Source organism: Mustelus asterias, chromosome 11 (assembly GCF_964213995.1).
Source record: "Mustelus asterias chromosome 11, sMusAst1.hap1.1, whole genome shotgun sequence".
NCBI lineage: Eukaryota > Metazoa > Chordata > Chondrichthyes > Carcharhiniformes > Triakidae > Mustelus > Mustelus asterias.
This window is the reverse complement of record NC_135811.1, coordinates 75209515-75231543: the sequence shown is the minus strand read 5'-3', so window position 1 is coordinate 75231543 and position 22029 is coordinate 75209515. Positions and strand designations below refer to the sequence as shown.

The following is a 22029-nucleotide window of genomic DNA, read 5'->3' as shown; positions in this document are numbered from 1 at the left end:
CTTGGACCTGGAATGTCTCACTTGTTGAGACTTTGAATTGGACTTTGATTGGGTTGAATTGGAGATATAAAAAAACATCTTCAGCAATCTCAATTACCACTACAAAATAACAGGAAATAGGATAGGCCATACAGTCCATTGACAGCACTTCACCATTCAACAAGGTCATGGGTGAACTTCATCAGCTTTACTTCTTCACCATATCCCCTTGTACCAAACCTCAGTCTTGAATATACTCATCAACTGCATACCCACAGCTCTCTTGGGTAGAGAATGCTGAGGATTTACATCCCCCAGTGAAGAAATTTCTCCACATTAGAGCCCTAAATAGTTGGCCCATTATCCCGAGACAATACCCTCTAATCCTAGACTTTCCAGTCAGGAGAAACAGCATCTACGCAGTCAGGCCCCAAAGTCTTACACATTTCAGCGCAATCACCTCATTCTCTGAAACCCTAAGGAATAAAAGTCCATTCTAAGCAATCTCTCCTCATAGGAAAGCTTCTCACTGTAGGAATCACGCTAATGAACCATTCCAGCCCCACCCAAGGCAAGTATAGTCTTTGTTTGCCAAGGAGACCAAAACTATACATAACATTCCAGGTGTAATTTCACCAAAGTCCTATACAATTGCAGCAAGACTTCCTCACTCTTATATTCCAACCCCCCTTGCAATAAAGGCAAACATATTATTTGCTTTCCTAATTACTTGCTGAACTTACACGTTACCTTTCCATGATTTGTGTACAAGGGCCCCAAATCCATCCAAATATCATTAGTTACTAGTCTCTAACCATTCAAAAAAACACTTTTTATTCTTCCATCCAAAGTGGATAATTTTACACTTTCACTTTATCCACCTGCAAGCTTCTTGCCCATTTACTCACGGGTCTATGTTCCCTTGCAGCTTCTTCAGATACTTCTGACAGCTTACTTCTCTGTCCAGATTTACACTGTTAGCAGAATTGGCACATATTACACTCAGTCCCTTATGTAATTCACTGATATCAACTGTCAGGGTAATTGATAGCTCTTTGTTTCCCATCTCTCTTTACTTAAGCATAAGGATTACACTGGCTCCCTTTTAATCCACAAGGGTTATTCTGGAATATAATAACTTCCAGAAGATCAAAATCAATGTGGGCAGCATCTCCATAGCTAGTTGCCTAAATGCCTGTTTGAGGGGGGTGGGGAGTGTAAGGGCATCAGATCCAGAGCATTTATTGGTCTTTAGTCCATTAATTTCACTGGACTTTTTCTTTAGTTATGTTAATTATCCAAGTTCCTCATTTTACTCTTGGTTTCCCATAATTTATGACATGCTCTGTCTTACACTATGAATGATGTGGAGTTGCCGGCGTTGGACTGGGGTAAACACAGTAAGAAGTCTCACAACACCAGGTTAAAGTCCAACAGGTTTATTTGGTAGCAAATACCATAAGTTTTCGGAGCGGAGCTCATGACATTGGAGAGGGGCTACCCCACTGTTGGTGCCTACCCAAAAACCTGGGATGTGAGCAGTAGGCTGATGTCATGAAAGATGATAACAAGAGGAGTTAAGTCGGGCAGCATGGTTGGTGCAGGCTTGGAGGGCCGAAGGGCCTGTTCCTGTGCTATAATTTTCTTTGTTCTTTGAATAATAAAGTTCACCTCTTATAAATTTCTTCTCCGTGAGACACGATACAGATATTTTGGAGGAACTATTCCACCACTTTTTCTCCTTCCAGAAACAATGTAGGTCTACCTGAGATAGTTGACTGTGTTATCATAGCCCAATAAGTCCTGTGTGACATGACACAATAATGTGACAATAAAAATCAAATTACTGCAGATGCTGGAAATCTGAAATAAAAGCAGAAAGTGCTGGAAAGGTTCAGCAGTTCTGGCAGCGTCTGTGGAGAGAGAAACAAAGTTAAAGTTTTGAGTCTGTATGACTCTTAAGAGTCTCTGATCTGAAGAGTCACATGGACTTGAAACAATAACTCTAGAGGGCCCCGCTGACATAGAATCAACTGTAACAAGGTGGTACCAAGCAGCTAAGCAAGTGAGAAGACCACATGTTCAGCTGTATGGTAGGAATCTGCAATCATCAGCTACCTCATCGAAGAAGCATCAACCTCTCATATTGCACATCCTGCATACGTGAATAACGAGTAGGATAGATTTCAAAGAAGACATGAGGATTTAGAACTCGAAATGTAATGACACTTAGAAAGTGATTGATTGGCACAAAACGCACTTTAAATCTTATAAACAGTTTACACAATTATTGTGAACATGCATTTTTCATTCCATTTGGAAATTATGGCACCTTAACTAGAGATGGAAACCTTAAAAAACAACACAAATACAGAAGGTAACTCACTAGATCTTAGCATCACCTAATGAAGGAGATACTGAAAAAGGAATTCCCAAAAAACCAAAAAGTAGCTTCTGGCAAAAGGATCAGAGGCATCAGTCAGATATAGAAATGACAGTATAACTGTCATTTCTATGTGACAGAGAAACAGTGTTCCAGCATACTGTTACTACAAAGTTATTTTTGTATTTCACATTTGTAAGCTTGATGCCGACTAACTCATTTAAATGTGACGACTGCTTTCATTATAAGTACCATGTGCTCCAATAATAACCGGTTACTACGGAATGAATTGCATGAAATTGCATCAACTCAAACCCATTGATGTTTAAACTTAAATATTGACTAAATCAGCAGCAGTTTGAAACTTGTCAATAATTTTCATAACAACAGCACTGGATCAAATTAATTTCTATTCGCACTGCATGTCAAATCTTTCTATCACAGCTCACCACCACTAAGGTCACTCACCCATACATTTATCACCATCACATTTGTCCTTGCCTACCCCCACAGATTACCAAGCTTCCTATGGAATGGTCACCAAACTTGCTGCGAAAGTCACATTGTGAAATCTTTGTTCCTTTAGAGCAAATTTGTTAAATGACAGAGGTGTGGTCTTCCTGTCACGCTCGCCCCAAAACCAGAAAATCTCGCCCAAGGTCAGCGGTCCATTGCACGATTCCCATGGCGGGTGGGACAGGAAAATTCCCCCCAGGGAATGTGTACATTTTCAGACTAAAAATTTATTTTTTAATCTCTTTCCACCTGCCTTCAAAACCACAAGTAAGCAGTAAGAGATGTCTGCCAAACATTAAACTGAATTAAAACTAATAATCCAATCAGAATTTAAGCAGTTCTCTTTGAACTTCCTTTCAGCAACTTTACTCAAGTAATTTGCAAATTGCATATCTTATATCAAAGTTTTAATTATAAAAGTTCCCCAAGCTCCTAATTTATTACCGCCTCTCCATACATTGTTTCTGAAGGTGCATTTTTTAATTTATTAAAATCAACAGTATTCACCAACCAAAGTAAAAAAAGACTCAGTCTTGATTGGGAAAGTGGTTGAAGCTTGGCTGGGGAGAGGAAACCAATTAACTTAAAATCTTTAAATGAATGTTAATTGCATTCCAGGAAACTTGCTTGGAGGTGACCGAGTTCCCCCACCGCAACCCAGTACAAAGAACCTAAATTTCAAACAGATGTATTCGAGAATTGCAGCAATGATGTCACGCACGAGCGAGCGAGATTGCGAATCCTTGATTATACCATCAGAAGTAACCAACTGAACTAAAATAGATGCAAATGAATACCTAGACTGAAGTATAATGTTCATTTGGAAAGGGATTCCAATTTTCACATTCCATTGAAATACAATGCCCACACCAGACTATTTACACACAAATTTTGGAACTGGTTTTGGACAGGGAAATATGAAAGATGCCAACTTCAGATCGAATTATGTTCAAACATTTATAAACCCTAACAAATTCCTTCTTCGAGTAAAAACTTGGACAAATCTATTTCTGAAATAAACAAACGATAGTGACTGAAAGCTAATCTTTTCCTGACCAATCGAGTTGTGAAGAATAACCTGGCATAAGTAATTAACCTATAGCTCAAAGAACAGAATCCTTGGGCCACCCGGATATCCCCACTGGGACCCCAATTCGAGTTGACAAAGTGTGCGCGCGTGTGTGAAAAGGCGGGAGAGAAAAGGGTGTTGAGAAGAATTTTTAATCTTCACATATTTCCAATACTTGCCTTTTCAGTTAGTTTTCTGAAGCAGGAACCAGGCCATATATGCCTCTCAAACAAACATATGGATTTAGAGGGACCTTGCAGCTGTTAACATTCAGTCAGTGCTCCATAACAAGCATTGCTGCTGCAAAGTTCGCAGTACCAGAATATTGTCTCACGGCCCCTTTGGACATCACAACCCCCCAGTATTGGAAGCTTGGCCATGGAGATTGCCAACATCAAACAAAACCAAGAACTCAACTTGATAGATTAGTATATTACGTTACATTCAGAGGCTGAGCTCCAAACTGTCATCGACTATTCACAGAGGTGGATGGAGAATGGGCCTTCTGCTAAACATCCAGAAGACAACAGTCCTCTACTAGCCTGCTTCTGCTGTACAACACTGTTCCTCAACCATCAAAATCCACATCAAGTCATTGGAACAATGTTTTTGATTTGATTTGTCACATGTATTAGCAAACAGTGAAAAGTATTGTTTCTTGCGCGCCATACAGACAAAGCATACCATTCATAGCAAACGAAAGGAGAGAGTGCAGAATGTGTTAGTCATAGCGAGGGTGTTGAGAAAGATCAACTTAGTGCGAGATAGGTCCATTCAAAAGTCTGATAGCAGCAGGAAAGAAGCTGTTCTGAGTCGGTTGGTACGTGACCTCAGACTTCTGTACCTTTTTCCCCAACAAAAGGTGGTGGAAGAGAGAATGTCCGGGGTGCGTGAGGCCCTTAATTATGTTGGCTGCTTTGCCAAGGCAGCGGGAAGTGTAAACAGAGTCAATGGATGGGAGACTGGTTTGCATGATGAATTGGGCTACATTCTTGACCTGCTCTGCCCAAGACCGCAAGTTTCTTGCGGTCTTGGGGGCAGAGCAGGGACCACACCAAGCTGTGATACAACCAGAAAGAATGCTTTCTATGGTGCATCTGTAAAGGTAGCTGACATGCCAAATTTCCTTAGTCTTCTGAGAATGTGGATCATTTCTCATACTTTGGGAGCCTCTTCTCAGGGAGGACAATGAAATTCAAGGTGTTCCAATATCAGTGTCCTCTGTCAGGCACTGATCTTCACAGTGGAAGACACGAATAACATGCCAAAAATTGGTGACAAGGCTATAGCAGGTGAGGACCTAGAAATGATCATTATCACTAACGAAGCAGTGTTAGGTAAACTAATGGGGCTAAAGGTAGACAAATCTCCCAGCAGATTGGAAAACAGCAAATCATAGAAATCATAGAAACCCTACAGTGCAGAAGGAGGCCATTCGGCCCATCGAGTCTGCACCGACCACAATCCCACCCAGGCCCTACCCCCACATATTTACCCGTTAATCCCTCTAACCTACACATCTCAGGACTCTAAGGGGCAATTTTTAACCTGGCCAATCAACCTAACCCGCACATCTTTGGACTGTGGGAGGAAACCGGAGCACCCGGAGGAAACCCACGCAGACACGAGGAGAATGTGCAAACTCCACACAGACAGTGACCCAGGCCGGGAATATGTGACACCACTGTTTAAAAAAGGTAGACAAAAGGCGAGTAACTATAGACAGGTTAGTTTAACTTCAGTAGTGGAGAAAATGCTCGAATCTATCATCAAGAAAGAAATAGTGAAACATCTGGATAGAAACTGTCCCACTGGGAAGACACAGCATGGGTTCATGAAAGGCAGGTCATGTTTAACTAATTTAGTGGAATTTTTTGAGGACATTATGAGCGCAGTGGACAATGGGGGATCTGTGGATGTGGTGTATCCGGATTTCCAGAAGGCATTCGACAAGGTGCTGCACAAAAGGCTGCTGCATAAGATAAAGATGCACGGCGTTACAGGTAATGTATTAGCATGGATAGAGGTCAAGTAACAAAAAGCAAGGAGTGGGATAAATGGGTGTTTTTCTGGTTGGCGATCAGTGACAAGTGGTGTGCCTCAGGAGTCAGAGTTGGGACCGCAATTGTTTACAATTTACATAGATGATTTGGAGTTGGTGACCAAATGTAGTGTGTCAATGTTTGCAGATGACACTAAGATAGTGGTAGAGCAAAGTGTGCAGAGGACACAGTCTGCAAAGGGATATAGATAGTTTAAGTGAGTGGACAAGGGTCTGGCAGATGGAGTACAATGTTGGTAAATGTGAGGTCATCCATTTTGGTAGGAATAACGCAAAATGGACTATTATTTAAATGGTAAAATATTGCAACATTCTGCTGTGCAGAGAGGATCTGGGTGTGCTTTGGGGGGGGGGGGGTAGAGAGAGAGAGAAATCTTACAGAAACATAAAATTCTGAAGGGAATAGATAAGATAGAAGCAGAGCGATTTGTTTCCACTGGTGGGTGAAACCAGAACTAGGGGGCACAGCCTCAAAATAAGGGGGAGCAGATTTAGGACCGAGTTGAGGAGGAATTTCTTCACCCAAAGGGTGTGAAACTGTAAAATTCCCTGCGCAGTGAAGCAGTTGAGGCTACTACATCGAATGTTTTTAAGGCAAAGATAGATTTTTGAACAGTAAAGGTTATGTTGAGCGGGCGGATAAGTGGAGCCGAGTCCAGAAAAAGATCAGCCATGATCTTATTGAATGGCGGAGCAGGTTCAAGGGGCCAAATGGCCTACTCCTGCTCCTAGTTCTTATGATCTTATGGTCAGCTTTGATGGACAGGCCACATCATCTGCATGCATGACACAAGACTCCCAAAACAAGTGCTCAATTCCAAGCTTTGCCACAGCAAGCAGTTACCAGGCGGCAAATGGAACATTCAGGAACATCCTCAAAGTCTCCCCGAAAAAAATGCAACATCCCACCGATCAATGGAACAGATTGCGAAGATAGGAAGGGGCAAAGCCATAGAGGGATTTGAAGACCAGGACGAGATTTCTTTTTAAATTGAAGCATTGTCTGATTAGGAGCCAATGTAGGTCAGCAAGTACACCAACAATGGATGAAATTGACAAGGGACAAGTCAGGATATGGAGCAGGAGAATAAAGATACTTCCACATCAATTTTCAATTCTAGGGAACAATTCACTATGCATCATGACCAGTTGCTGCAGTTCAAGTTCCTATCTCCAGCTAGAACCTGGTTTTATACTTTTGCCTTCCTAAAACTGTTTCCCTACCCCTACAGTCAAGCAATGTTTTGCTCTGAAGTTACAACAGACCTTTCAGCTTAGCACTGATGCAGAGCAACAATCACAATAATGGCACAGATTTATTTAAAAGTAGTAAAAGACTGAACCTGCAAAGCTTTCGTCACACATGGGACAAAGTCAGGCTACAGTAGCATAGATCAGAGTATTGGATGCAGGGTTCTGTCTGCTCAACTTGTGATGCTTCCAATTTCTGGGACTCTGCAGGGCTGATCTCCACACTAGAATACCTCAATTTGAGCCCTCAAAGAACAAGCTTCATAAAGATGGCACAAGCCTTCCAAAATCATCTGAAAATTCCCTTACACAAGAGCAAGATTTATATAATAAATGAGATAAGTCATAAGAAAACTGGAATGGGAGGGGGCGGAAACTGCAGCTAAACATTGAAGCAGAAGTGAGCAGTCTTTCAAACAGCAGAGATATGCCTGAAGAAGCAGGCATTTTATATCCAGGAAGCAGAGCATCTTGGGGTTTTCCTGCCATTCTTAAAATTTACACTGACTTGTGCTGACGAGTGTTCCACCCATCTTCCAACTGGAGAACTTCTTAAACCAAGCATTTTTAAGATTTTAAAAAGGAAGAAATTGAAGGAAACCCTTTCTGCACATGGGCAAAGAATTATGCAACCTAAGCAATGTATTTCATTAATACCCATACATCCTATTTCATGTTAGAATGGTTCTTTCATTTGTATTAAATCATTGTGATGTTATAAAAATGCCTCAAAATGCAATTACAACCAATCACAAGAAAGATTGCTTGGATGCTACTTGTAATTAGGGGTTAGGACATAAACATGTCAGTCGTGCAAGCAGCAAACTAAGATCACCACTTTGGAATGCAACAATATTGGGGAAATTACAGTAAAGATGGTCAGCACTCAGGAACGGGAAAAGGCCAATAAACCCACTGAAACTCTTTCCTAATTTCATTATCCCTCCCAGATCTAACTGCATTACACCTGTCCTGCCTTTGGGATGTCTTTAAAGCTTCACGGCCAATGAAGCACTTTTTAAGTATGATCAGTAATATAGGAAATATGACAGCAAATTTAGTTATTTATATTGCTATTTTAATAAAAATGGTCAGGTAATTGATTTCAAATTGTATTGATTGAGGGCTAAATGCCGACCAGGGCCATGGGAGAACACCTCTACTCCTCTAATAAAGTCTTGGAATGTTATACATCCAGCTAGGTGAGCATATAGGGCTTTGGTTTTAAAACCAGAGCCCCCAGTAGAGCAGCACTCCTTCAGTAAAGCAATATTACAATTAGCTAAGATTGTGCACTCAAGTCTCTAGAGTGGGATTTGAACCCATGACCCTATTGCGTAGCATGTTACTGTTCAGCTAAGGCCAGCACCTTCACTCTGGTTACCTTATTTAGTAGATTATTCAATATATTTAGCACTCAGTAAAGACGTTTCACTGATAATTATGACTTTTACTCACTTCCATTTATGTTCACCCATCTTGATAATCTGGGTTTACTTTATTCTCTAAGATGTTATTAGATACACCTTAACTGCATGTTCTTCAAAACACCCTCACTGCTGCACTGGACCAACACACAAGTGTGGAATTCAGGCACTGTTTAGGTGAAAAGACCATATAACGAGATGTGTGAAAATCAGTGTGCGCTCCACCCAAGATATCGAGTCAGGGAACCATTCACCATTACCTCTCCAGACATGCCCAAGTACAGTCATACAGTATACAAAAGTTCAGCATGTGCACAACTTACGAATAATGACATGCACCCACAAGCCAACTACAGTTGACAAAAGAAAATATAAACATTTCAGCATTCTATTCATCATACTTTTTCCATCCATAATGATTATTTAGACTCCCAACACCATCACATTACTCTCAATTTCTCAGTTTTGGACTATATGGACATTAATAAAAGTAAATTATGAAAACGAAGATTTGAATTGAAGATATTTTCGAGCATGACCACTAATTAGTTTCCATATGGTTTTACCTATATAATATATTACCGCATTAACTTTTACTTATGCCTCTGTACCAGAGGACAACTATTCAACACTTTGTGAAAGGCCAAAGAAGATGATTGAAATAATCAGTATGTCAGTTAACAACTGTGAGGAGAACAGATGAACTTTGACAAAGGGTTTACACTCAAAACAGCTTTCTTCACAGGTGCAGAATATCGAGGGCAGTCAGCATTTCTATTTCAGAGATTGAAAATATGCAATGCTTTCTTTGCATCTTTAAAAAGCAACATGTTTTTCCATTTACAAAGTGTACCCAAGAGTGCCCTGCAAACAGTAGGCACCACAAGATATCTCTTAATTTAGTGAAGTTCATTTTCATTCTTAAAGAAACATGCAGTCTTTTCCTGTGACAAGGATAACATCCCAACTTTGGCCAAGAGTATCTACTGACACCAAACACTACAACCACCAGCACACAGCTTCCTTCTCCTCAGGCCTAACTAATCAACTGCACTAAAGAACAATCACTCTTGCCTCAACTCTGACGTATATTAGTACCAAATGAAATGTATTAATTTGTAAATTATGAAGGGGAATGCACTTATTTGTAAAATAAACGTGACTGTTCATTAAAATAGTCTTAAAATTTATGAATACACGCTTCAATACTTTTTTTACACAGAGGGTGGTGGGGGCCTGGAATGCGCTGCCGGGCAAGGTGGTGGAGGCGAACACACTGGGAACGTTTAAGACTTATCTAGATAGCCACTGGAAGGAAGTGGGAATGGAGGGATACAAAAAAATGGTCTAGTTTGGACCAGGGAGCGGCGCGGGCTTGGAGGGCCGAAGGGCCTGTTCCTGTGCTGTATTGTTCTTTGTTAATACTTAAATTAATAACTGGTTAATCACAATTATTTTTTTGTTGGGGCTCAGATTTGAAGTAGGTACCAAGCTTGAAGTGCCATAACTGAATATAATCAAAATGTGCTTCAGTACCAACTGTAAATGCTGTTCGCTCAGCGTCAAACCTGAGAACCACTATCACTCCATCAGTGCTTACCATTTAACTGAACAGAAGGAAAAATATATTAGAAACTGATTTTTAAAAATGATTGCAGAACAAAATGCCCAGGTAATAAGATTCAGTAATAAGGGGCAGCACGGTAGCAGAGTAGTTAGCACTGCTGCTTCACAGCTCCAGGGACCTGGGTTCGATTCCCGGCTTGGGTCACTGTCTGTGTGGAGTTTGCACATTCTCCTCATGTCTGTGTGGGTTTTCTCCGGGTGCTCCAGTTTCCTCCCACAGTCTAAAGATGTGCGGATTAGGTTGATTGGCCATGCTAAAATTGCCCCTTAGTGTCCTGAGATGCGTAGGTTAGAGGGATTAGCAGGCAAATGTGTTGGGATAAGGGGGTAGGGCCTGGGTGGGATAGTGGTCGGTGCAGACTTGATGGGCCAGATGGCCTCTTTCTGCACTCTAGGATTCTATGATTTGTCATTTAAGGCTTAAAAATTACTCTGCCTTCTACATTGCCCCAGCTTTGTCTCATCTGCTGGCAGCTGCTTCTCGTTATCATAGCTTCACAGCACCTAGCCCAAGTGACATTATCTGCATGTGAGCCTTGACAAGAGTGCCAGCAGCCTCTAACTACTGGAGATGGGAAGTGGCAATTCAGTTGAGCCTAAACCTCCCTTACCTTTAGAACTCTCAGCTTGCACGGAGTGTAAATGCCAACACGGGCTGTTTGGGCGAAATGGCCTGTTTCCATGTTATGACATCCACGTATGGTCATCATTTCTACCCAAATACACTATCACCAAATACACCCAAATTCAGGAAGAGTCACAGGATGGTGATCAGGAGCAGGAACACAACCCAGGTTAATTGAAGCATCCCCATTGCTGAGATTAGTTAACTTGAGAAACAGGAATCAAAGCAAGACCTTTGTGCTTGTTTGGTCCTACTGCGTATCTGACCCACTCACTGAATGAGCCATTGGGGAACTTTTCAATTTAAACACAAGTCCAATATATTTCTTTCTCATTTATTGAAACATTTATTTGAAGACTGACAATAAATCATAAAATCACTTGCTATCTTCAGTAACGCTACATCATTTAAATTTTTAAAATGCTAGATTCCCACTAAACTTTATTTAGATTTCTCAACTCAATCTTAGTGCAAGAGAAATGATGATCAAGAGTTGAATACATTCACAACCTAAGTTAAAACTGTTTCTATCAATTAAAGAATTCATGGTTAAATATGGATATCAAAAAGAAAAACTGTCAAGATTCCAGGACCAAAGATCAAATCAGATATAGACTTGGCAATAACATCAGCACTGTGGTTTTAAAATATATGTTTGCACAATCCAGGTTGCCAACAGGACAAAATACATCATAAAGACAATTATGAGACTACACTATAAAACACAATGAAAAATCAACACACTTGAAATGTAAAGTGCACAATTAATATTTATGCAACCTGCCTCAAATGTCATACAACAGAAGCAGGAATTTGATGTACAAGAGAAATGTTCACAGCAAGTCCACTTGAATTGTGTACAATGCTGCTCAATGATAGATTTTTCTCTTTTAAGTGTGGCTGTGGAGCGAATATTTGGAATTTGGTAACAATGTGTGATCAAGGGAATGGTGGAATGTACTGAAATAACCGCGCCGTCACTCAGACTGCCTGCCTATTTCCTGCTCTGTAACATTGCCTGACTGCCCCACCTTAACTGCTGCTATCACTCTCATCCATGCCTTTACTACCTCTAGATTTGACTTTTGCAATGCACTTCTGCCTTGCCTCTATTTTGTGCCCTCTGTAAACTCAAGGTTATCTAACACACTGCCGACTGTATCCTAACTCGCACCAAATCCCATTCATCCCTATGTACGCTGACTGACACTGGCTCTTGGTAATGACTCGATATATTTTCAAATCCCACCATGGCCACCCTACATCTCCAATTTCCTCCAATCCTGCAAGATATCTGCATTCCTCTGCTGTCGGTCTCCTTTAGCTCCCCATACCCCAAGCTCTAATTCCCTCTTTAAAGCTCATCACCCCATCTTCCTTAAAGAAACTTTTAACATGTACCTCTTGGACCAAACTTTTGGTCAGCTGCCATAATATTTCTATATGTAGTAGAGTACAAATTAAGTGTATAATGTTCCTGTGAAGTGCCTTGGGATGTTTTATTACAAATACACTTTGTTATTGTAATAAATTAGACATGCTGGAAGTACATTAGTTCTTTTTTCTTGTATCATGTATCCATTGGATACATGAGCGTTTGGCTTTTCAGTTATACAGCTAAATTGAAACTTTACAAACAGCTTCACCTTACAAGGTCTTCCGCTGCATCAAAAAAGCAATCTGGCAAAAATCTAATTTACTCAACAAGTGATGCACATGTGTAATCAAGTAGTTTACTTTCCAAGCCAAGTACAACAGATTGCAGTCTCAAACTTGGTACAGAAGATCAGACAAATCAGACAAAGAACTTACAGCAACACTCTCTTTGCTTTTGTATGTGATTCTACTGTCAATAGCACCAAAACAATGTTTGCTTTTTTTGACAACCATAAAAGTTCCGTCCAAAATTTCAGTGAGTCATGATAAAGAGTGTACTGCTTCCAAGCATAGGCAAATAGTCGAGTTGAGGAATTGTTCAACTTGTCAATAAGGAACATTTGCAAGGCCACATTCAGAAACAAGTTTATCACCTTCCAAATGCATTTGATAGCTTATTGCTAACCACATCTGACCCCGAGAAAACTTCTCTTCAATTGAGATTTTCTCTCTACATTATTACCCAAAAGATATTACAGTTTACATAACTTTTGGACAATGCAAAACCGAGACAGCACAAGAGAATTAAAAGTGTTTAAACATTAACACTTGAAAAAAAAAAGACAAGTAGCTAAATACCAACAAGTCACTAAAATAAAACTCAACTTGCATTCAAATATCTTTCAATCAGCCTCAGCTAATGGCAAATTGCTAAGTTAATACAGACTACAGGGCGGCACGGTAGCACAGTGGTTAGCACTGCTGCTTCACAGCTCCAGGGACCTGGGTTCGATTCCCGGCTTGGGTCACGGTCTGTGTGGAGTTTGCACATTCTCCTCGTGTCTGCGTGGGTTTCCTCCGGGTGCTCCGGTTTCCTCCCACAGTCCAAAGATGTGCGGGTTAGGTTGATTGGCCAGGTTAAAAAAAAAAATTGCCCCGAGTCCTGAGATGCGTAGCCTAGAGGAATTAGCAGGTAAATGTGTGGGGGTAGAGCCTGCGTGGGATTGTGGTCGGTGCAGACTCGATGGGCCGAATGGCCTCCTTCTGCACTGGAGGGTTTCTATGATTTCTATGAGAACTTGTCAAAACAAAAAACCCTGCAAAACTAGACCGGAGATACAATTCTGCACCAAAGGGCCATTATAGACAACTCACAATCTAGGAGTAAAGTTTAGATCTCGTGCAGCATATCAAATAATATTTAATAATGTTAATAGATTTTTAACAGATTTCAAATTCTCACCAATTTTCTATCAACAATTTTAAACAAACCAGCTGTCCAAAAACAGAATTAGTTAGATATGTATCTGAAGAAGTGTCCTAAATTTAAAGTTTATTTATTTGTCACAAGTAGACTTACATTAACACTGCAATGAAGTGAAAATTCCTGGTCGCCACACTCTGACACCTGTTCGGGTACACTGAGGGAGGATTTGGCATGGCCAATTCACCTAACCAGCACATCTTTTGGACCGTGGGAGGATCCAGAGCACCTGAAGGAAACCCACGCAGATAGGGGAAGGAAATCGAATCCAGGTTCCTGGCGCTGTGAGGCAACAGTGCTAACCACTGTGCCACCGTGCTGCCCCTACTTGGACCATTCACCCTTCAAATGCGGCCTGACATGACAACTGTTTCCTGCAATTTATTTTTAATTTGCTTAAAATATTTGCTGTAAATACAAGTATCAAACTTGAAAAAACACAATCCCTGATCGATGGGGGATGAGTCAGACACTCATCCAATCGAATCCCTTATGAATCAGATCCTTACTATGAATCATTCACTCAGACAGGGACCAAGTGATAGCTTCAACTGTTTACACTTTCCAATTGTACATGAATACTACCCAAACAATGGAATAGAAAATACTTAAGTTTCAAAACTCAGGTGTATTCAAATTGCATACATGGATACATGCTATGAATCTTTAAAAAATGGATCCTGTGTTACAGAAAAGTTAATAACCAGTGTAACAATGTCTTGAAACTTTGTTCAGGTTATTACGACATGAAATTCATATGCACAAGATAAAGAGTGCAATTGAATTTCAGTTCATTTTAATTATGCATATTAGTGGTGTATGCATTCTGGACATTGTTCATTCATGTCAATCACGACTTGTGAAATCTTTTCCAAACACCAGTTGATCTGTTGTGACCTGGCCTCTCCGGCCTACCACTATTTTCCCCATTGAGGGCATGCTGGGTATAGTGCTCAGCTCTCCCTTATGAATGCTCAGGAAAGTAGTTTGAGTACTGTACTTAATTTACATAATCATCACACCCCTGCTTGCAAAACTGACCAAGAAACTGTGGCCTGTCTTCATATAAAGCTCATTTTACACCAGAGTGTCCAATTGTCAAAGAAATTTGGTGCCAGAACCCTCTGCAAACTGATGAGGTCACCCTGGGAAGAAACTCCTGGCGAAATGACTTGGTGTATTTTCCTGCCCGATATCACTACTTTCTAACCTGGCCCTGTTCACTCCCATTGACTTACTCTGGGTGATATGTCTGCCTGTTCCTACTATGACTCAGTAAATCAGCTCACAGTCGCTTGCTCGGAATTAGACCTCCCTTGACTACCTTCCCACTCCAATGCTTTGATCTTTTTAAATTTACTTTTCCCCCTTCTCCAATGCTTGCCTTTTAAAATCAATACAAATTATTTTTTGGACGATCCCTCATTGGGAGATCCAGGTCAGGTTCCTGGCCAGTTGCCTCTCATCAACCCTTTGCTGGATTCTCCCTGAAGTGACTTGTATTTTCTGCCGGAGAGAGAGAGAGAGAATTGTGTGGGAGCCATGCTCTGGGGAGAGTGACTATCTCAAACCTCTCTCTCTGCCGGGCGCTCCTCCATTCATCCGCCGGTGGATCCAGCTCCCCAAGCCTGGCCGCAATTATTGCAGTTGGAGGGTGAGGGAAGAGATGCCCGCTTGCTATGAGCTCCTCCTCATGGGGCCAGGCTCCCCTTTGCCCGCTGTTGGGGGGAGTACAGCGGGGAGAGAGAGGGTGAGTGCAGACTAGGCCCCGGGCCCCGCACTCTCACAGTGAGTCAGCAGCGTTAGTCTTTCCAACCACCCCCCCTCCATCCGCGCTCCAGGCAGCCGCTCGGCCGGCCGCTCCCTCCTTGCCCGCCCCCTTCGCCTCCACTGGGCCGGCCCCCGGGCCGCTCTCACTCACCGATACTGTGCAGGATGTCTATGGAGGCGTTCCGGTCGGTGCTGACTAAGGACTGAGCGCGCTGGAACTCCACTTGTGCCGCCGCTACCGCCATCTTTTTTTTCCTCGCCGACAATCACATCAACTCCCGCCCCTCCCCCCGCCTCCTCGTCCACGGCGCAACCGAACCCGCGCACCTCCTCCCTCCCCCCCGCCGCCCGCGCGGCCTCAACGTCATCTGACTGACGGCTCCCCCAGCCATTTAGTCATCGGGCCGCTGATGTCATCCCGCACGGTCACCCAATCAGCGCCAGGACATGGCGGGGCCGCACCGCCGCTTCCGACTTATGAGGTAGGTTACGCAGCAAGGCGGTGCTGTGACCGCACACACACACTCCTGGAGCATGCGCATTGTGACTCAATGGGATTGTGGGTAATGTAGTTTTTCTCCTCTGCACAGAGCAGAATGGGAACCAACAGTATATACAAGCAAGGTTGGCACTTGTTGTTTCTATTGAATTGAATTGATTTATTATTGTCACATGTATTGGGATGCAGTGAAAAGTCTTGTCACATGTATTGGGATACATGTTTCTTGCCAACTGTTACAGGCAAAACATACCATTCATAGAGTACACAGGGAAGATTTTCACATTAACTTCATTGCAGTGCTAACATAAGCCTACTTGTGACAATAATAAATAAACTTAAACTAGAAAGGAAAGAGGGTGCAGAATAAAGTGTTACAGTTACTGATGGGTGAGGAGAAAGATCACCTCAATGTGTGATAGGACTCAATGTGATAGGTTTGGGAGAGATCCTGATTATAACTGCCCTTAATTCCATTCCATCCCGCTTGGTTGTTCAGATTTACAATGTAAGAAAGAAAGTGTTTAATTGCTATTTTTAACTATTTGGGAGTTGGTACTTGGCAAGGTTTAAAGTTTATTTATATTAGTGTCACAAGTATCATAGAAATCATAGAAACCCTACAGTGCAGAAGGAGGCCATTCGGCCCATCGAGTCTGCACCGACCACAATCCCACCCAGGCCCCACCCCCACATATTTACCCGCTAATCCCTCCAACCTATGCATCCCAGGAATCTAAGGGGCAATTTTTAACCTGGCCAATCAACCTAACCCGCACATCTTTGGACTGTGGGAGGAAACCGGAGCACCCGGAGGAAACCCACGCAGACACGAGGAGAATGTGCAAACTCCACACAGACAGTGACCCAAGCCGGGAATCGAACCCGGGACCCTGGAGCTGTGAAGCATCAGTGCTAACCACTGTGCTACCGTGCCGCTGTGGTTTACATTAAGACAGCAATAAGGTTACTGTGAAAGTCCCCTAGTCGCCACATTCCGGCACCTGTTCGGGTACACTGAGGGAGAATTTAGCATAGCCAATGCACCTGGGAGGAAATCAGAGCACCCGAAGCAAACCCACACAGACACGGGGAGAATGTGCAGATTCTGCACAGACAGTGACCTGAGCTAGGAATCAAAGCCAGGTCCCTGGAGCTGTGAGGTGGCAGTGCTAACCACTGTACCACCATGTGGTTTACCTCTTCCACTGGGAACTTTTCACAAGAGGTGCATAGTTGATGGTCACATTAATTTGAAAAAGTTCAATAGACTTTTCTTCAATTAATCCTTAAGAGGACATGTAGATTAATATTTGTGGAAAATTTCTGGGCATCACGGTGGCACAGTGGTTATTGCTGCTGCCTCACAGCGCCAGGGACCCAGGTTCGATCCCTGGCTTGGGTCACTGTCTGTGTGGAGTTTGCACGTTCTCCCCGTGTCTGCGTGGGTTTCCTCCGGGTGCTCCAGTTTCTTCCCACAGTCCAAAGATGTGCAGGTTAGGTGGTTTGGCCATGCTAAATTGCTCCTTAGTGTCAGGGGGACTAGCTAGAGCAAATGCATGGGGTTATCAGGATAGGGCCTGGGTGGGATTGTGGTCGGTGCAGACGCAATGGGCCAAATGGCCTGCTTCTGCACTGAAGGGATTCTGTGATTCTATTCTATGATTGCCCAGTCCTTAATTGTTGGTGACAGTAAGTCAAAAAACAAAGTTGAAATATGTCCCATTGGAACAATAAGACTTTCAACTCAATGTCGTGGAATCTCCAATGAATTAGGGATTAATTTCCTGGACACTGCTGCAATCAACCAAAGAGCAAAATCATAGCGTTATTAAAATAATTCTGTATATTTTTCATTTTTGAATAGTCTTAATGTAAAAACGGTGGCATAGTGGTTAGCACTGCTGCCTCACATCGTGAGGGACCCGGGTTCGATTCCTGGCTTGGGCCACTGTCTATGCAGAGTCTGCACATTCTCCCTGTGTCTGCGTGGGTTTCCTCCAGGTGCTCCAGTTTCCTTTCACAGTCCAAAAGATATGCTGCTTAGGTGCATTGGCCAGGTTAAACTCTCCCTCAGAGTAACTGAACCAGTGCTGGAGTGTGGCGACTAGGGGATTTTCACAGTAACTTCATTGCAGTGTTAATGTAAGGCTACTTGTGACACTAATACATACATTTTACAAATAATGTATATAGGATTCTGGAAATCTTAAACCAAAAATAAAAAATGCTGGAAACACTTAATAGGTCAGACAGCATCTGTGGATGGTCCTTCAGACTGAGGTATTAAATTAATACTTTGCACTTACCAAGGAAGAAGATGCTACACAGGCCATAGTGAAAGAGGAGGTAATTAATGCACAAGAAGGATTTAAAATTGATAAGGAGGAGTTATTAGATGAACTGTCTAAATTTAAAATTGACATAGGACTGCACTAGAACCAGATGAGTTACATCCAATGATACTGAGGGAAGTGGGAATGTAAATTGTGGAGACACCAGCAATAATTTTCTCATCTTACCTAGACTCAGGGGTGGTGCCAGGGAACTGGATAATTGCAAATGTTCCACCACTGTTGAACAAAGGTATAAAGCTAAGCCCAGCAACTACAGATGTGCAGGTTAGGTTTATTGGCCATGCTAAATTGACCCTAGTATCCGGGGGATTAGCAGGGTAAATATGTGGGGTTACGGGAATAGAGCCTGGGTGGGATTGTGGTTGGTGCAGATTCGATGGGCCGAATGGCCTCCTTCTGCACTGTAGGGATTCTGTGATTCTACAGGCTAATCACTGTAGCTTTGGTGGTGAGGAAGCTTTTTCAGGACAAAATTAATAGTCACATGGACAAATTCAGGTTAAGTAAGGAAAGCCATCACAGATTTGTTCAGGGTTATTCATCTTTAACTAACTTCCCTGAGTTTTTAATGAGGTAACAGAGAGGGTTAAGGACAACGCTGTTGATGTGTTTTACATGAATTTCCAAAAGGCATTCCATACAATGCCACACAACAGACTTGTGAGCAAAGTTGTAACTCGTGGAATAAAAGTAACATGGATACAAAATTGGCTGAATGACAGGAAACAGAGAGTAATGGTTCAGGGATGTTCTTTCAGGTGAGAGGACAGTTTGTAGTGGAGTTTCTCAGACGTCAGTAATAGGATCCTTGCTTTTTCTGATATATATTAATGACCTAGACCTTGGTGTACAGGGCACAATTTCAAAATCTGTGGGAGATACAAGACTTGGAACCATTGTGAACTTTGAGGATAGTGTAGAACTTCAAAAGGACTTAGACAAGTTGGTGGATCGTTGGACAAGTGGCAGATGAAGTTCAATATGAAGAAATGTGAAGTGATTTATTTTGGTTGGAAGAACATAATATAAAATACAAGGTACAACTACTTGACCAGTGTAGCAGGGTGGAAAATCGTGCCCGTGATGGCATTGGAAAGAATGCAGAAAAGATTCACAAGAATGGTTCCAGGGATAAGGAACTTCAATTATGAAGATAGATTGGAAGCTGAAATTTTTTTCCTGGGATGGGAAGGTTGAGAAGAGATTTGATACACAATCATCCTCAACACCAGTGCCCCCAAGGCTGTGTTCTCAGCCCCCTACTATACTCCTTATACATCTATGACTGTGTGGCCAAATTCCTTTCCAACTCGATTTTCAAGTTTGCTGACGACACCACCACCGTGGATCAGACCTCAAACAATGACGAGACAGAGCACAGGAAAGAGATAGAGAATCCGGTGAATTGGTGCGATGACAATAATCTCTCCCTCAATGTCAACAAAATGAAGGAGATTGTCATCGACTTCAGGAAGCGTGGTGGAAAATATGCCCCCGTCTACATCAACAGGGACGAAGTAGAAGCAGTTGAAAGCTTCAAGATTTTAGGTGTCCAGATCACCAACAACCTGTCCTGGTCCCCCCGTGCCGATAAAAAAGCGGCACAGTGGTTAGCACTGCTGCCTCACAGTGTGAGGGAACCCGGTTCGATTCCCGCTTGGGTCACTGTCTGTGTGGAGTTTGCACATTCTCCCCATGTCTGCGTGAGTTTCCTCCGGGTGTTCCGGTTTCCTCCCACTGTCCAAAGATGTGCAGGTTAGGTGGATTGGCCATGCTAGATTGTCCCTTAGTGTCAGGGGGACTAGCTAGGGTAAATGCATGGGGTTATGGGAATAGGGCCTGGGTGGGATTGTGGTTGGTGCAGACCTGATGGGCTGAATGGACTCCTTCTGCACTGTAGGATTCTATGATCCTAAAGCCCACCAACACCTCTACTTTCTAAGAAGAATAAGGAAATTTGGAATGTCAGCTACGAGTCTCACCAACATTTACAGATGTACCATAGAAAGCATTCTTTCTGGTTATATCACAGTTTGGTATGGCTCCTGCTCTGCTGAAGTCTGCAAGAAACTACAAAAGGTCGTAAATGTAGCCCAATCCATCATGCAAACTAGCCTCCCATCCATTGACTCTGTCTACACTTCCCACTGCCTCGGAAAAGCAGCCAGCATAATCAAGGACCCCACGCACCCCGGACATTCTCTCTTCCACCTTCTTCCACCGGGAAAAAGACACAGAAGTCTGAGGTCACGTACCAACTGACTCAAGAACAGCTTCTTCCCTGCTGCCATCAGACTTTTGAATGGACCTACCTTGCATTAATTTGATCTTTCGCTACACCCTAGCTGTGACTGTAACACTACATTCTGCATTCTCTCTGTTCCTTCTCTATGAACAGTATGCTTTGTCTGTATAATGCGCAAGAAACAATATTTTTCACTGTATACTAATACATATGACAATAATAAATCAAATCAAATCAAATCAGAATCATGAGGGATCTGGACAGAGTAGATAGGAAGAAACTGTTCCCGATACATGAAAGATTGAGAACGAGGGGGGTCACAGATTTGGAGTAATTGGCTAAAGAAGCAAAAGCAACATGCAGAAAAGTAATTTCACCCAGTGATTAAGATCTGGAATGCCGTACCTGAGAGTATGGTGGAGACAAGTTCAATCAAGGCATTCAAAGGGGAATTAGACTGTTATCTGAGAATGTAGAGGGTCACGGGGAGAAGGCATGGAATGGCACTAAGTGAATTGCTCATGCAGAGAGCTGGTACAGACATGATGGGCTGAATGGTCTCCTTCTGCACTGTAACAATTCTGTGATTTGTCTGAACTGAAGAAATTATAGATATAGTAGGTTTTATGCAAGCCCACTATCTACAAAGCACAAGATAGGAGTGTGATGGAATACTCTCCACCTGTCTGAATGCCCAAACAATATTCAGGAAACTCAACACCATCTAAGACAAAGTGGCCCACTTGATCTGGTACCTAATCTATCACCTTCAACATCCACTCTCTCTACTACCAGTTCATAGTGGCAGCAGTGTGTACCACTTGCAAGACACAGTTCATCAACTAACCAAGATTCCTTTGCCAGCACCTTCCAAACCTTCTACCACCTAGAAGAATAATGGTGGTAGGCTCATGGGACCCTAACCCTAACCTTAATCCCTCCAAGTCACTCACCATCCTGACTTGCAACTATATCCGTGTTCCTTCACTGTCATTGGATCAAAACCCTGGAACTCTTTAACGGCACTGTGGGTGTACCTATGCCACATGGACTACAGCGATTCAAGAAAGCAGCTCAGCAACACCTTCTTAAGAACAATTAGGGATAGATAACAAATGCTAGCCTTGCCAATGAAGCTTATAGCCCATAAATGATTTTTAAAAATGGTCAGGGAGAGTGCAGAGGGGAGGAAAGAACAAAAGGGAAGGTCTGTGAATTGCTAAAATCCCCAGAGAGACAAATAACTTAAAAACAATCAAGCTTCCAGTTAATAGCCAAAAGAATGAATCAAGACTTCACATTTTAAAATTTTAACCCTAATAAATGACTAAAAAAATTACTATTGATTAAATTCTATTTT

At 42.3% G+C, this 22029-nt stretch overlaps 1 protein-coding gene across 1 annotated transcript in view; it reads right to left on the bottom strand.

Moving 5' to 3' along the window:
• The window catches only part of LOC144500597 (26S proteasome non-ATPase regulatory subunit 11), a 72145-nt gene extending 56235 nt beyond the window's left edge, over positions 1–15910 (bottom strand). The window contains exon 1 of the mRNA XM_078223775.1: positions 15720–15910. Within this exon, the coding sequence (XP_078079901.1) occupies positions 15720–15813 (94 nt within the window). The 5' untranslated portion in view covers positions 15814–15910. The remainder of the gene's footprint in view (positions 1–15719) is intronic.
• Between the last annotated feature and the right edge of the window lie 6119 nt (positions 15911–22029).